This window comes from Kogia breviceps, chromosome 10 (genome assembly GCF_026419965.1).
Source record: "Kogia breviceps isolate mKogBre1 chromosome 10, mKogBre1 haplotype 1, whole genome shotgun sequence".
Lineage (NCBI taxonomy): Eukaryota > Metazoa > Chordata > Mammalia > Artiodactyla > Physeteridae > Kogia > Kogia breviceps.
In genome coordinates, this window is record NC_081319.1 from 94,122,781 (window position 1) to 94,135,559 (window position 12,779).

General features: G+C 39.6%; 1 protein-coding gene across 2 annotated transcripts in view; it reads left to right on the plus strand.

The window, feature by feature from the left end:
- NUP153 (nucleoporin 153) overlaps window positions 1–12,779 on the plus strand; it is a 76,308-nt gene that overhangs the window by 58,477 nt on the left and 5,052 nt on the right. Inside the window, exons 15-21 of one of the 2 annotated variants that reach the window (XM_067006727.1) lie at window positions 807–932; window positions 2,807–3,424; window positions 6,226–6,420; window positions 8,364–8,504; window positions 8,691–9,245; window positions 11,169–11,525; window positions 12,206–12,478. In XM_067006727.1, coding sequence (XP_066862828.1) covers window positions 807–932; window positions 2,807–3,424; window positions 6,226–6,420; window positions 8,364–8,504; window positions 8,691–9,245; window positions 11,169–11,525; window positions 12,206–12,478 — 2,265 coding nt within the window. Of the gene's footprint in view, window positions 1–806; window positions 933–2,806; window positions 3,425–6,225; window positions 6,421–8,363; window positions 9,246–11,168; window positions 11,526–12,205; window positions 12,479–12,779 lie in introns of both variants that reach the window. The other variant, XM_059076767.2, reaches the window with a different exon arrangement.

A 12,779-nucleotide genomic window follows, 5' to 3' on the forward strand; every position in this document is an offset into this window, starting at 1 on the left:
CTCCCTGTGCTATGCGGCTGCTTCCCACTAGCTATCTATTTTACGTTTGGTAGTGTATATATGTCCATGCCACTCTCTCACTTCGTCCCAGCTTACCCTTCCCCCTCCCTGTGTCCTCAAGTCCATTCTCTATGTCTGCATCTTTATTCCTGTCCTGCCCCTAGGTTCTTCAGAACCTTTTTTTTAAGATTCTATATTTATGTGTTAGCTTATGGTATTTGTTTTTCTCCTTCTGACTTACTCCACTCTGTATGACAGACTCTAGGTCCATCCACCTCACTACAAATAACTCAATTTCATTTCTTATGGCTGAGTAATATTCCATTGTATATATGTGCCACATCTTCTTTATCCATTCATCTGTCTATGGACGCTTAGGTTGCTTTCATAAACATTAATTTTTAAAGTTTTTTAAAAAATCAGTGTTGTAAATTGCTGTGTAATCAAATACATATTTCATACAGTGTTTGAACTCGCCCCTGTTGCCGTATCCTCTTCAGGGTTTCAGATTGATGAAACTGGTGAACTTACTGGATAACAATTATAGATTATATATAGTTTATATAGTTTTTTGTCCTTCTGGAGGAGAGAGATGTACAGTATGGGAAATAGTATTTTTTGCTTCCTTGTAATGGCAAGTTAACCCTGTACTTTAAGTCATTTGTTCATTATCTTTGAATTACAGTGACTTTTTTGGTGGTTTTTGTTTTTTTAAGATGTTGATTCAAATTGACTTTGAGAGATTTTTAATACTTGTAACTTGCTTTTTCTTAGCATAATGTCTCTTACAATTAAAAAAATTACAGCTCAAGATATCACTGCAGTGAACAGTCCAAGCTGTAAGAAGAAACCAGATGAAGATTGCAAGGGCCCTTTCAAACCTGCAAAAACCCTGAAGGAAGGAAGTGTCCTAGATGTTCTGAAGAACCCTGGTAAGATAGGCTGCCCTTGAGATAATCTAAAATCTTAATTGCAAAATCATGATCTCATCTTAATATCATTTGTTAATACTTTGTTGTACTTCAGGCTTTTAAAAAATGATGTCTAGTTTGATAGGAGATTGGCTTTTGAATATAGATGTCGTCAGATGTAACTTTTTGGGTGCAAGACCTTAGAAACTATTTCTTTAGAATTTAAGGACTCTGCACTAAAATGGACTCTCTAAGGGGCAAGTATAGAAGGAGAAAATGTGAATTGCCTGTTAATTAGAGATGGGCCAGTAACTGGAAAAAAGTAAACCTGATGATATACCTGGACATGTCTCTCTCTCTGAGAGCATTGAACTGTCTTGTTCTTCTCAGATTATTCCCCAGTTGTGGGATATATGTAACAAAGCCAAGTGGAATGGAAACATATGCTGACTGTAACACACACACACACACACACACACACACACACACACACACACACACACGATAGTACTCACTTCAAATAAATAAGATATGAATGTTAGTGGGTAAGAATTTGAAGATTAGTTCTCAAATATGAATAGGTTTTCAGTTTGAAAATCAAAGAGGATAGTTTAATTCCAACTGGGATGTATACTATAAGAATATAAAAGTGTTTATAAGATAAGCTAGTGGCTCAGAAAGAATTTAGATTTATCCAGTACATGTGTTCATGTATAACTGAATATGAGTTTCAATAATAAGGTTGGATGCTACAGCAAGATTTAGAGGGATTAGGTTTTTTTGGTGTAGCTCCCATTTTATAGATGAGTCTACTGCCTACTAGAGTCTCAATATAGACAGCTTTATGCAGTTACGGGCAGGACTCCAGAATGCCTGTGTTAGGGTGAACTGAGTGCTAGTCAGTCAGCATCAAATGCATATAGGTTTTCTTCATAGAAGTTACACTTTGCATTCATAATGCCCGCTCCTTCCCTCTTTTAAACTTTTTTTAAATAGCAAAAATTTGGAGAAGTTACATGTTCTCTTGAGGGAAATCAGGAAAATCCAAAAAAGTGGGAGGAAAAGAAAACTTGTAACACCTTGAAGTGGTTACTGTTAAAATTTTGCCAACCTTAGTGACTCAGGTTAATCGTTAACAAAATAGTACATTGTCCTCCTTTGGGAGTAGCTGAAGTATGTGGAGTTGTTTTATCTTTAGGCAAAAAATAGCTCTAGGCTGGATTATTTCTTCGTACCACTAGAAAACCTCTTTAACAACCTTCTGTACCATCTTTCCCTCTGATTTTCTTTTCCCTTCACGCTAAAGGCTAGAGAAATGGGTGTTTTTTTGGTGTATGTAAAATTAAAGTTAATTGGTCCAAAGTAAAGGATTGGAAGGTCATTTCTACAAATAAAGTGTAGTTTGAGTGAATCAACTCAATGTTTATCAGTTTGGGTAGCACAAAGGCTTTTCCTCGTGGTTTTTTTCCCTTATTTCCAAAGACTTTTCCTTATTTCATGGTTCTATGTGCATACCTTAATTAAGTCTCAAATTAGGTATTGGTTGAACTACAGTAAACAGATTCCTCGAGGAAGATGATATACTATAAACCAAACATCTTTTGTAGACTCTTAAGTAGGTCTGTCACTTATTAATTATGTGATTAGTACTAGAAATATAGCTTGGGTGAAAAACTACTTTTAAGTAGTCCATCTTGGATTGTAATAACTGTAATTAAGGTAAAAATGTTTTCTCCCAGGAATAATGTTTTTATTATTAACAGTTATTACTCTATAATTATTATTGTCTATATTAATATTTTAAATATTTATTAATGATTAATAAATAATAGGCTTTCCAATCAAAATACTGACTCATCTTTCCCTTCCCACTCCCCTCTTCCCCCGCATTGTAGGTTTCACATCACCAAAGGCAGATTCTCTTGCTGCTCAACCTACCACCACGAGCCTGGTAGTTTATTCAAGACCAGCAATAAGTAGCTTTTCTTCTAGTGGAATTGGGTTTGGGGAGAGTTTAAAAGCTGGGTCATCGTGGCACTGTGATACCTGTCTACTCCCGAACAAAGTTACAGACAGCAAATGCGTAGCCTGTCAAGCAGCAAAACTGCCACCAAAAGATACTGCTAAGCAGACGGGAACTGGGGCACCAAGTAAAGGTGGCAAAGCAGCTGTTTCTGCGCCAGAGACAGGCTTTGGAGACAGATTTAAACCAGCAGTAGGAACCTGGGATTGCGATACCTGTTTAGTGCAAAATAAACCTGAAGCGATAAAATGTGTAGCTTGTGAAACACCGAAACCGGGAACTGGTGTAAAGCGAGTCCTTACGTTGCCGGTGGCTTCAGAAAGCGCTGTTACTGTGGCTGCCTCCTCCTCCAGCTGCACTGTGACCACTGGTGCCTTAGGATTTACAGATAAATTCAAAAGGCCCGTGGGATCTTGGGAGTGTCCAGTGTGCTGTGTTTCTAATAATGCAGAAGACAATAAATGTGTGTCCTGTATGTCTCAGAAACCAGGTACGTTTATGGCTGTTTGGAATAATTTTGTTCATTTCTTTAATAGAACATTTTAATTTATTCTCTGTAAAACAGATAAGGATAACCTCCATATTTTAGATGTTTCAAGATGAGCATTTCCTCATACGTCTTAATTTTTCTGAACTGTCTTAAAATTAAAATGACTTGCTTGGGCCTGGAACTGCATGTTCTCTTAGGAGAGGCTGTGTGTTAAAATCAGTCCAGTATTTGCTCTGACCTCTTTTTTTGTATGTAATTTTATCAGAAGCTTCTGGCTCTTCAGGATCATTTTCAAAGTTGGCTAATATAGATGCAAAGGTCTTAGAACGGGACGATCTTTCTCAAACCTTTACACAGAATAAAATATTCCTTTGTCTCTTTTCCTCTAAGTAGAAGTGAGGATGGCTAGTGATCATTTACACAGCTGGTTTCATTGCATTATGAGACGGCTGTGGCTGAATGTTAATGGTGATACCTGTACCTGTATGTGCTATCTGCCAGAGATATTGCAATGATCATAAATTACTGAATCATTAATGAAAAGTTCTATTAGGTGACCAGAAAAATGAAGTTAGAGTTGAGTTTTTCCTGTTTCTGTTCAATTTTGAAAGAGTTACTGAAGATTTACATTGATTTTTAATTCATTTGGAATTAATTCGTTTGACTCTGCTGTGTTTGTAATGCTATTATATAACTATTTGGTACAGATATATGGTAACATGGATACTAAATAAAACATGTTATGAGTATCCTGGGAATTATACTTCCTATTTTTATTGCATCATCATGGATGTGTGATTTTGTGTCTGCAATGGAAAGCTCTTGAGTTAATAGCCCACATCCCTCTCTTAACACCAGGGGTGAGCCATATTTCTGATTCTTGCGAGACATCTCTACAAGAATAGGATTTCAGAATCTTTATTCTGAAATATTTTTCTCTTTCCGTCTGGCATTCTTCCTCTTCCCCTTAACAAAAAAAAGAAAGAGAGCTCTTGATGCGTGTAGGAATCCAAAATTGATTCTGAGTTGATGGGTCAAACTTATATTTTTGATAAATCACCTGGTGGCTTTTTGGAGGATAGATTTGAAGGCAACAAAATTTGGAAACCAGAGGACAGGTTAGGAAGTTGATCAATAATATAAGGAGAGGTAGTAGTGATATGTACTAATAAAATCAAATGGGGTATAGAATAATGTACTGTTGAAGATACGTTGATTTCAAGCTGCTGAAGTTGACAGATATGTGTGAGGCCTTTGGATATACTGATAATGGACCCTCTGGCCTGGAGATACAGACTTGGGAGTCATTAGCCCATAGTTTTCAAGGAAGTCATGGGAGTGGAGGGTGGTATAAGGTGAGTGAGCAGAGCAAATAGAGATGACAGCCTAAAACTGAACTCTGCCAACTTAAGAGAGTAGCAGGAATAGAACTTTGGAGCAGTTAATCTTTTAAATAAATAACCAGAGAGGAAAAACAAAAACCACGTGGTACTAGTTGCTTTTTGGAGGATGGATTTCAAGGGAATGAAACCAGAGGTCTCAATAACAAGGCTATATTAAGCAAGAGATGAGGGGGCTTGAACCAGAAGAGCAGTAGAAGGGTCAGAGAAAGAGAGTGAAATAGATTGGAGAGATATATAAGGGAAGAGTTGCCATCTAGCTAAGGTAACCAGGTGGATAGTGGAACTACCGACAAAGAGATACCACAGGGATGAAAGCCAGGTGGGTCTCAGGTATGGATGGGAAAGATTTTGTTGGTGATTCAAATCATCAGAGTAGATGAGAGCTCATGAGAAGGGCAGTGGACCAAAGATGGCACAATTTTATTGGCAAGATGGAAGAGAACATACCAGTAAAGCACAGATCAGGTAACTGGGAAAAGTGACAACAGCTGGAGGACATTTAGAGAAGTGGGGTTACCAGAATGAATGGCTCCACTCTCAGCACTGTATTTCTTCATGCAGCTGTGCCTTGCTGAGCCAGCCTTCCTGTGCTGCCGCATCTGCCCGCACAATTGCTAGTTCTGCTTAAAAATGTAAATACCACCCCTGTGAATCCTTCTCCCATCCCATAGTAATTTCTTCTCTGTACTCTTGTTTAGATCATTTGCCACTCTCCGTCTTAGTGATGGTGCTGCTATGCGTTTATGTTTGTTTTGCTTTCCCCCCTTTTAGACCAGAAGCACCTTTAGAAGTTAAGCAACATTTTATTCATCTTGATATCCCCAGAACCTAGTTATGGTGCTTAATAAATGTCTATTAAATGGCTACCTTATAACAGAAATGCCATGAACATAATAGGTGGTGTTGAGTTGAATTGCAAAGTGGATAAAAGAACACTTCTGTGCAAAAATAGTCATTTCAAAGTCAAGAGATCTGTGCTTTGAAATCTTGACATTAATATTGCCTGGGCTGTGTGTTTTTATGAGTCAGGCTGTTGCCTACAATTTAGAACTTATGTTTTATAATCTGTGATGTTTAACGAAATTTGACAGATTATTAAGGAAAATTTAGTCTTTTAGGCTCTGATTTGTGAGCATGATTCTTAAAAACCATGGCTGTTCAAACTGGGGATAAAAAGGGGGCTCATCACTGAGCAAGGTGAGTGTGAGTTGCTCTTTTGTAAGATTAAAAGAAAGCTGAGATGTCTGTACTGTTTTTTTAACAATGTGATGTTTAGATTTCTGGCATTTTCTCTTAATAGGAAACACATAAAAATTGTACATTTAGACTTAGTGGTGTCATTGAGATCTTGACATAATGTAAATCCGGATTTTCCTGTATTTCCCCATTATTTTTTAGGAAGTTCAGTACCTGCTTCAAGTAGCAGCACTGTCTCTGTCTCTCTGTTGTCTGGAGGCTGCCTAGGATTGGACAAGTTCAAGAAACCTGAGGGAAGCTGGGACTGTGAAGTGTGCCTAGTGGAGAATAAAGCAGATTCTACCAAATGCGTAGCGTGTGAGAGTGCAAAGCCAGGCACAAAGTCTGAGTTTACAGGTAAGGTGTTGGTAAAGTGCCTCCTTAGATTACCACTTTAAAGTGAAATATTTACAGACAGCTTTGGTTTTAAAACTATTCATTCTCTGTTGAAACTTCATGTAAAATGAGCTTTTGTCCTGGACTTTTAGCTCATATCTGTCTCTGAATTACTATGCAGTTGAATTGTTTGCTAGTTGGCAGTGAAAGTAAGTACATTTTCTATTTTATTTGTTTTCATTTGAGAAGGAAAATGCTGGTTGCAGCCACTGAATTAACATGGCTAAGGGGATACAACTGGTGTGAAAAACAGTGCACTTGGGTTTTGGAAGATCACTGGAGTGCCTTCTCTGGCTGCTACTTTATGGCCCCCTCCCGTAGTACAGTAATCACCATACCTTTAAACCTTTTGAGGCAGAAGGGCCTTTGAGATCCTTTGAGTCAGAGGTGATAACTAGTTAATTATTGTCTTTGGCACCTTTATTTTTAGCTTTCTGTCTTATATCACTTAAGGTATTTCAGAGACCGGGTGGATATCCATTTGCTTTTGAGATTTTTTTTTTGGGGGGGGGGTGCGTTGGGTCTTCGTTGCTGCGCGCGGGCTTTCTCTAGTTGCGGCGAGCAGGGCTACTCTTCGTTGCGGTGCACAGGCTTCTCACTGCGGTGGCCTCTCTTGTGGAGCACAGGCTCTAGGTGCGCAGGCTTCAATAGTTGGAGCACGCGGGCCCTAGAGCGCAGGCTCAGTAGTTGTGGCACTTCGGATTAGTGGCTCCTCAGCACATGGGATCTTCCCGGACCAGGGATCAAACCCATGTCCCCTTCACTGGCAGGCGGATTCTTAACCACTGCACCACCGGGGAAAGTCCTGCTTTTGAGATTCTGATATAATTTTTCAAATAAGTTTCTTATGGAAAGAAAGTGGGGTGGGTAATCATTAAAGGGGGAATCTGGAGACAAGCACTTTTTATAAGCCCTTGGCTGTCACTTGTCTTTATTTACATGTGGGTAAACAGAGTAATGGGTGAATACCTTGGCACCGTTTAATGATTTCTGTGTTGAGCCCGTCATTCCAGTGCTTCGTTTCTAGTTTATTCCACTACGGAGAAGAATTCTGAAACCAAGACTTTGACCTTGTCAGTATAGTATTTTTATTTTTTAAAATATTGCTTCCACTCATATAATTCTGGTTCTTTGGTGCTAAAAATTTTAATTCTTAAGTAGATAACACATGTACTCACAAGATTTAAAAAGCAAATTATGACAGGATTCACAGCGAAAAGTCCCTGTCTCGTCCCTATTGGCTCATTTTCCATCCTTGCTGCTCCAGCTGTCTGTGGTTAGTTTCCTGTAACTCTTTCAGTGTTTCTTTTTGCACATCACGAGCAAATATACTTCTCTTTTCTGTATTCTGACTTCTCTGTACCTCGTTAGAAAAGGTTGTATAGCACACCGCCCTTCTGCACCCTTGACATGACCACAGATGAGCTTGGCCTTTGTTCTTCTTTTACAGCTGCCTGGATTGCATATGGCATTCTGCATATCTTTGAGTTTATCATTCAAATAAAGACTCGGCTGTAGACTTGCTGGGTCAGAGGGTGCGTGTGTCTGTAATTTGGGGTAAATAGTGGCAAGTGGCCTTCCACAAATTTTGTGCTGATTTACACGCCCATCTGCCGTGTCTGGAGTGCCTGCTACTCCCTGGGCTCATCACCAGCATGTTTTCTCAGACTCCTGTGACCTCTGTCAGTCGGACAGATGAGACGTGGCCCGTCCGTGTAGTTGTGAGGGTCGAGATGCTGAATATGGGCGACCTGGTTCACGTTTACTGCCGTTGGTAAACTAATACTCTTCGGAGTAGGCCTTTGGAGCGTCGTCCCACGTCCCTTTACTTTTCAGCGTTGACATTCTGTTTGAGAGAGTAGTATTAATGCGTTGTCTTTGTGGTGTTTCTTATATTTTTGAAGGCTTCAGCCCATCCTCCTCAACTTCGAACCCAGCAGCCTCGTCCTTCAAATTTGGTATCCCATCGTCCTCTTCTGGGCCTTCTCAGACTTCAACAAACGCTGGAAATTTTAAATTTGGAGATCAAGGAGGCTTCAAAATAGGTGTGTCATTAGATTCTGGGTCTGTAACCCCTTTGAGTGAAGGCTTTAAATTTTCTAAACCAGTAGGAGATTTTAAATTTGGAGTTTCATCTGATTCTAAACCTGAAGAAGTTAAAAAAGATAGTAAAAATGATAATAATTTTAAGTCTGGACTTGCTTCTGGTTTAAGCAACCCGCCTTCTTTAGCTCCATTTCAGTTTGGGGTGTCTAGTCTTGGGCAGCACGAAAAGAAAGAAGAACCGCCTAAAGCTTCACCTGCGGGCTTTAGCTTCGGTTCAGGTGTCATTAACCCTCCCCCTGCTGCTGCTGACACCACAGCGACCTCTGAGAGCCAGAGCAGCTTCAGTTTTGGAACCACGGACACCAAGAGCGCCTCAGTGGCTCCTTTCACGTGTCAGACGTCAGAAGCAAAAAAAGAAGAATCCCCTGCCTCCAAAGGAGGGTTCCCTTTTGGCAGCGCGGACCCTGCCCCCCTGCCACCTGCCTCGTTTGTTCTGGGAAGGACAGAAGAGAAACAGCAAGAGCCTGTCACGTCTACATCTCTAGTGTTTGGGAAAAAAGCCGACAGTGAAGAGCCAAAGTGTCCACCAGTGTTTTCCTTTGGGAACTCAGAGCAAACCAAAGATGAGGGGTCTTCCAAGTCGACCTTTAGCTTCAGTTTGGCAAAACCACCTGAGAAGGAATCTGAACAGCCAACGAAGGCCACTTTTGCTTTTGGAGCTCAAACCAGTACTACGGCTGGTAAGTATTAAACATTGTTGGGTTTTGTTTTTTTTTTTACAAGATGTCAACAAATGTAGCAAGTCAAGGAATGGTTTATACTGGAAATAGTTGAGGGAGTACCAGTACTAGAAACTCTCTGGGAAGGAGCCACGGATTCCGCTCCTTCAGAACCCCCCGTGATGCTGACGAAGTTATATCTACGTGTCTGATTTTGAGAGATACAGCTCTAATGGAAAACCACAATATTTGCACATTTGTCCATGACTTTCTCCCTTCTGTTTGGGCTTTTATAATCAGAATTGACATATACTGTTCGGGAAAATAAGCATCTTTTCTTAAGCTCATGAAATATTTTTTAAACTAATAAAATCTTTATGTACAGGCCTTCATTTACAAATAGAGATAACCAGTCTTCATCTGGCATTTAAGGAACGTAGACAACAAATATGATAAACCCCTGAGAAATAGAGGTGATTATGAAAACTAAGATCTGGAAGAAAAAAATGCAATAGCATTTTTAAAAGTTAAACATGGTTTGTGAAATAAAATCATTGTGCGGACTGAGGAGGGTGGGGGAATAGCTGATAATTGGATTAGTGAACTGGAATTTCCCAGAACACAATGCAAAAGAACATGAACACTTCTGAATAATAAATTAGAAACACAAGGAAATGAAAAATTAACCTGAAAAAAAAGTTGTGTGGAATTCAACACATAGGTGTGAGCAATTTTTGTCTATAAAATTCTACTTAAATTTTAAAACACCCTTCAAAGGAAACAAAAACCAAATTCGACGTTATTATTTAGAAAGGAATAAAAATGAGATGGGGTCTAATCGAATTTAATCCTGGTATCACTATACTGTTTCCATTGAAATAAACATTTTTAACGTCCTATTAAACCACCTGAAAGTGAGCTAACATGCTCCATTTTCTGTAAATTATACCAGTGCCCATACCACAGCATGACCAGCCCTGTCTAGAAAATAGTGTTGGAACTGAGATATTATTAGAACAAGTTTTTTTTTAAAAGTCTTCTACTGAAGGTAGCTGGATCCATGGGTCACCATATAAAAAATCATTCTCTTTTCTCCAAATCAAGAAAAGATAGTTGGACAGCACTTCCCATTTGTATTTACTAACATTTCCAATTTGTATTTTATAATATCAGCAGAACCTGCAACATGCTAAAGAATTAAGGGAACATGAAAGGTGTGTTTTATACTTTGTTCCTGAGTGAGAATACCCTTTACTCGCCACCTCACTCCCAATGTAATTTCGGTTGTTAGAGGAGTTTTTGTGGAGCTCGACAAGTAAAATAATTCTAAAATTCACGTGGAAGGGAAAATGTATAAGAAATTTTGGGGAGAAGGGCACACATACAGTCAGGTAGGTTTGCCCTACTAATATCAAACAATACTACAACGCTACAATATTTAAAGTAGTCTAGTAACAGTGACTGTAGAGGTTTGGAAGTTCAATACGTTGTAAAGGTAGAGTTGCAAATTAGCAAAAGGGTACACCAGTCAATAAAGGCGGCAGAGAAAATTGGCCATTGTTCAGATAAACTGAAGTTACAATCCTGCTAACATAAATTGCGAAATCAAATTTATAAAAGTGTAGCTATATCCCATTGTCTAAATTTGTTATCTGGAGTGTCCAGTTAGATTTGGATTTAAGGAATATTTTTTATTTTTATTAATCTGAATGCCAAAGGTTTTGCTATGTTAGGCAAAATTCATAAGCCATAAAAGAAAAGATGGATGTGTTTGACTACATCAAAATTTAACATAACAGATGTCCATTCGATGAATGAATCTATATTAAAAACTTAATGATTCTGTTTTCTAATGGACTCTTAGACTTTAGGCTAGGAAGAAATGCTTTCTGGTATTACTTGTTCTTAAAGGTTCTTGTTTATTTCTTAATTTCTGTCTTATAGATCAAGGTACAGCAAAGCCAGTTTTTAGTTTCTTGAACAACAGTTCCTCTAATTCAAGCACACCAGCCACTTCAGCTGGTGGTGGCATATGTGGTAGTTCCACCTCGTCCTCCAGCGCGCCTGCGGCGGCCTTTGTGTTTGGACAGGCCAGCAGTCCTGTGAGCAGCTCTGCCTTTGGGAACCCTGCCGAACCCGGTACATCTCAGTCTTTGCTGTTTTCTCGAGAGAGCAAACCAGCAACCACGTCGAGCGCGGGCACAGCCGTTGCCCCGTTTGTCTTTGGTCCGGGTGCCAGCAGCAGCGACACTGCCGCCTCTGGTTTCAGCTTTGGAGCTCCCACCACATCGAGCTCTGCAGGTACGTCTAAAAAAGAGGAGACATGTTAGTTTGAATGGCTCTCATTGTAAGCAGATGAACTCTTAGCAAACAATAAATACCACAAAAGAGCATGGCCACTTTTAGGTCGTCTCTACCCAGGGTGTTGTAGTTATTCGCTATGTGGAGTGATGTGCATTGTGTGTATAGTGTAAGTAACTCTTGGAAGCAATATTTCGAATCTCATTAGGAGTATAATCTTTAGTTTTTTCAAGTGTTTTTTGTCTTTTTTGTTTTTTTTTTCTTTGCAATGTTAATTTGTAAATAGCCAGACACTGAAGATTATTTTAATAGACATTAGTCCGCATTATGCAGCGGATACACACATCGCAGCATTAGCTGATGTTTGCAGCGTGTCACACTTCTGATGGCAGATCAGTTGTCTTCTTAGATTTATATCTTTAAAGACCTAAAAATTGGGGCTGTTAAGATAGGAGTCTTGTTAATAGAAGTTTTTGTTTATTTGGATTTTATATGGTTTTACTAAATAATGGTAGAATTGTATTCTTAATCAGTATTCAAAACTTGTCTCGATAAGATCTGTTCAGCAAGGTAAGAGTCTGGAAAGAAGCTTGAAATTTGCTTCTTAGTTTATAGACCTTTCTTGAGGCTTATCTCATTTTAACCATCATGGTAATCTCAGTATTTCTTTGGGCCTCTAGGACCCTCCTTTGTGTTTGGCACTGGACCTCCGGCACCATCTGTCAGTCCAGCGTTCGGTGCTAACCAGACCCCAACGTTTGGACAGAGTCAGGGGGCCAGCCAGCCTCAGCCCCCAGGCTTTGGCTCTGTATCGTCTTCAGCAGCACTGTTCTCTGCCGGTGCCCAGCCTGCGCCACCCACTTTTGGGACAGTGTCAAGCAGTAGCCAGCCTCCCGTGTTTGGACAGCAGCCTGGTCAGTCTGCATTTGGCTCTGGGACAGCTCCTAATTCCAGTAAGTATGTAGTAGTGACGTCCTTTGTTTCCATACTTGGGTTCTCTATGTCTTAAATATAATTGTTTTCTTTGAACTTTGAAACCATGCATGTCTTTTTTTTTTTTTTTTTGGCTCTTGTACTTGGCAGAACAGAGATGTGTATGTTTAGATTTACCTATAAACAGCAATCCCAACTTTCACACAGTTAAGCACTTCTTTTTGGCTGCATTGGGTTTTCGTTGCTGTGTGCGGGCTTTCTCTAGTTGCGGAGAGCGAGGGCCACTGTTCGTTGTGTATGGGCTTCTCATCGTGGTGGCTT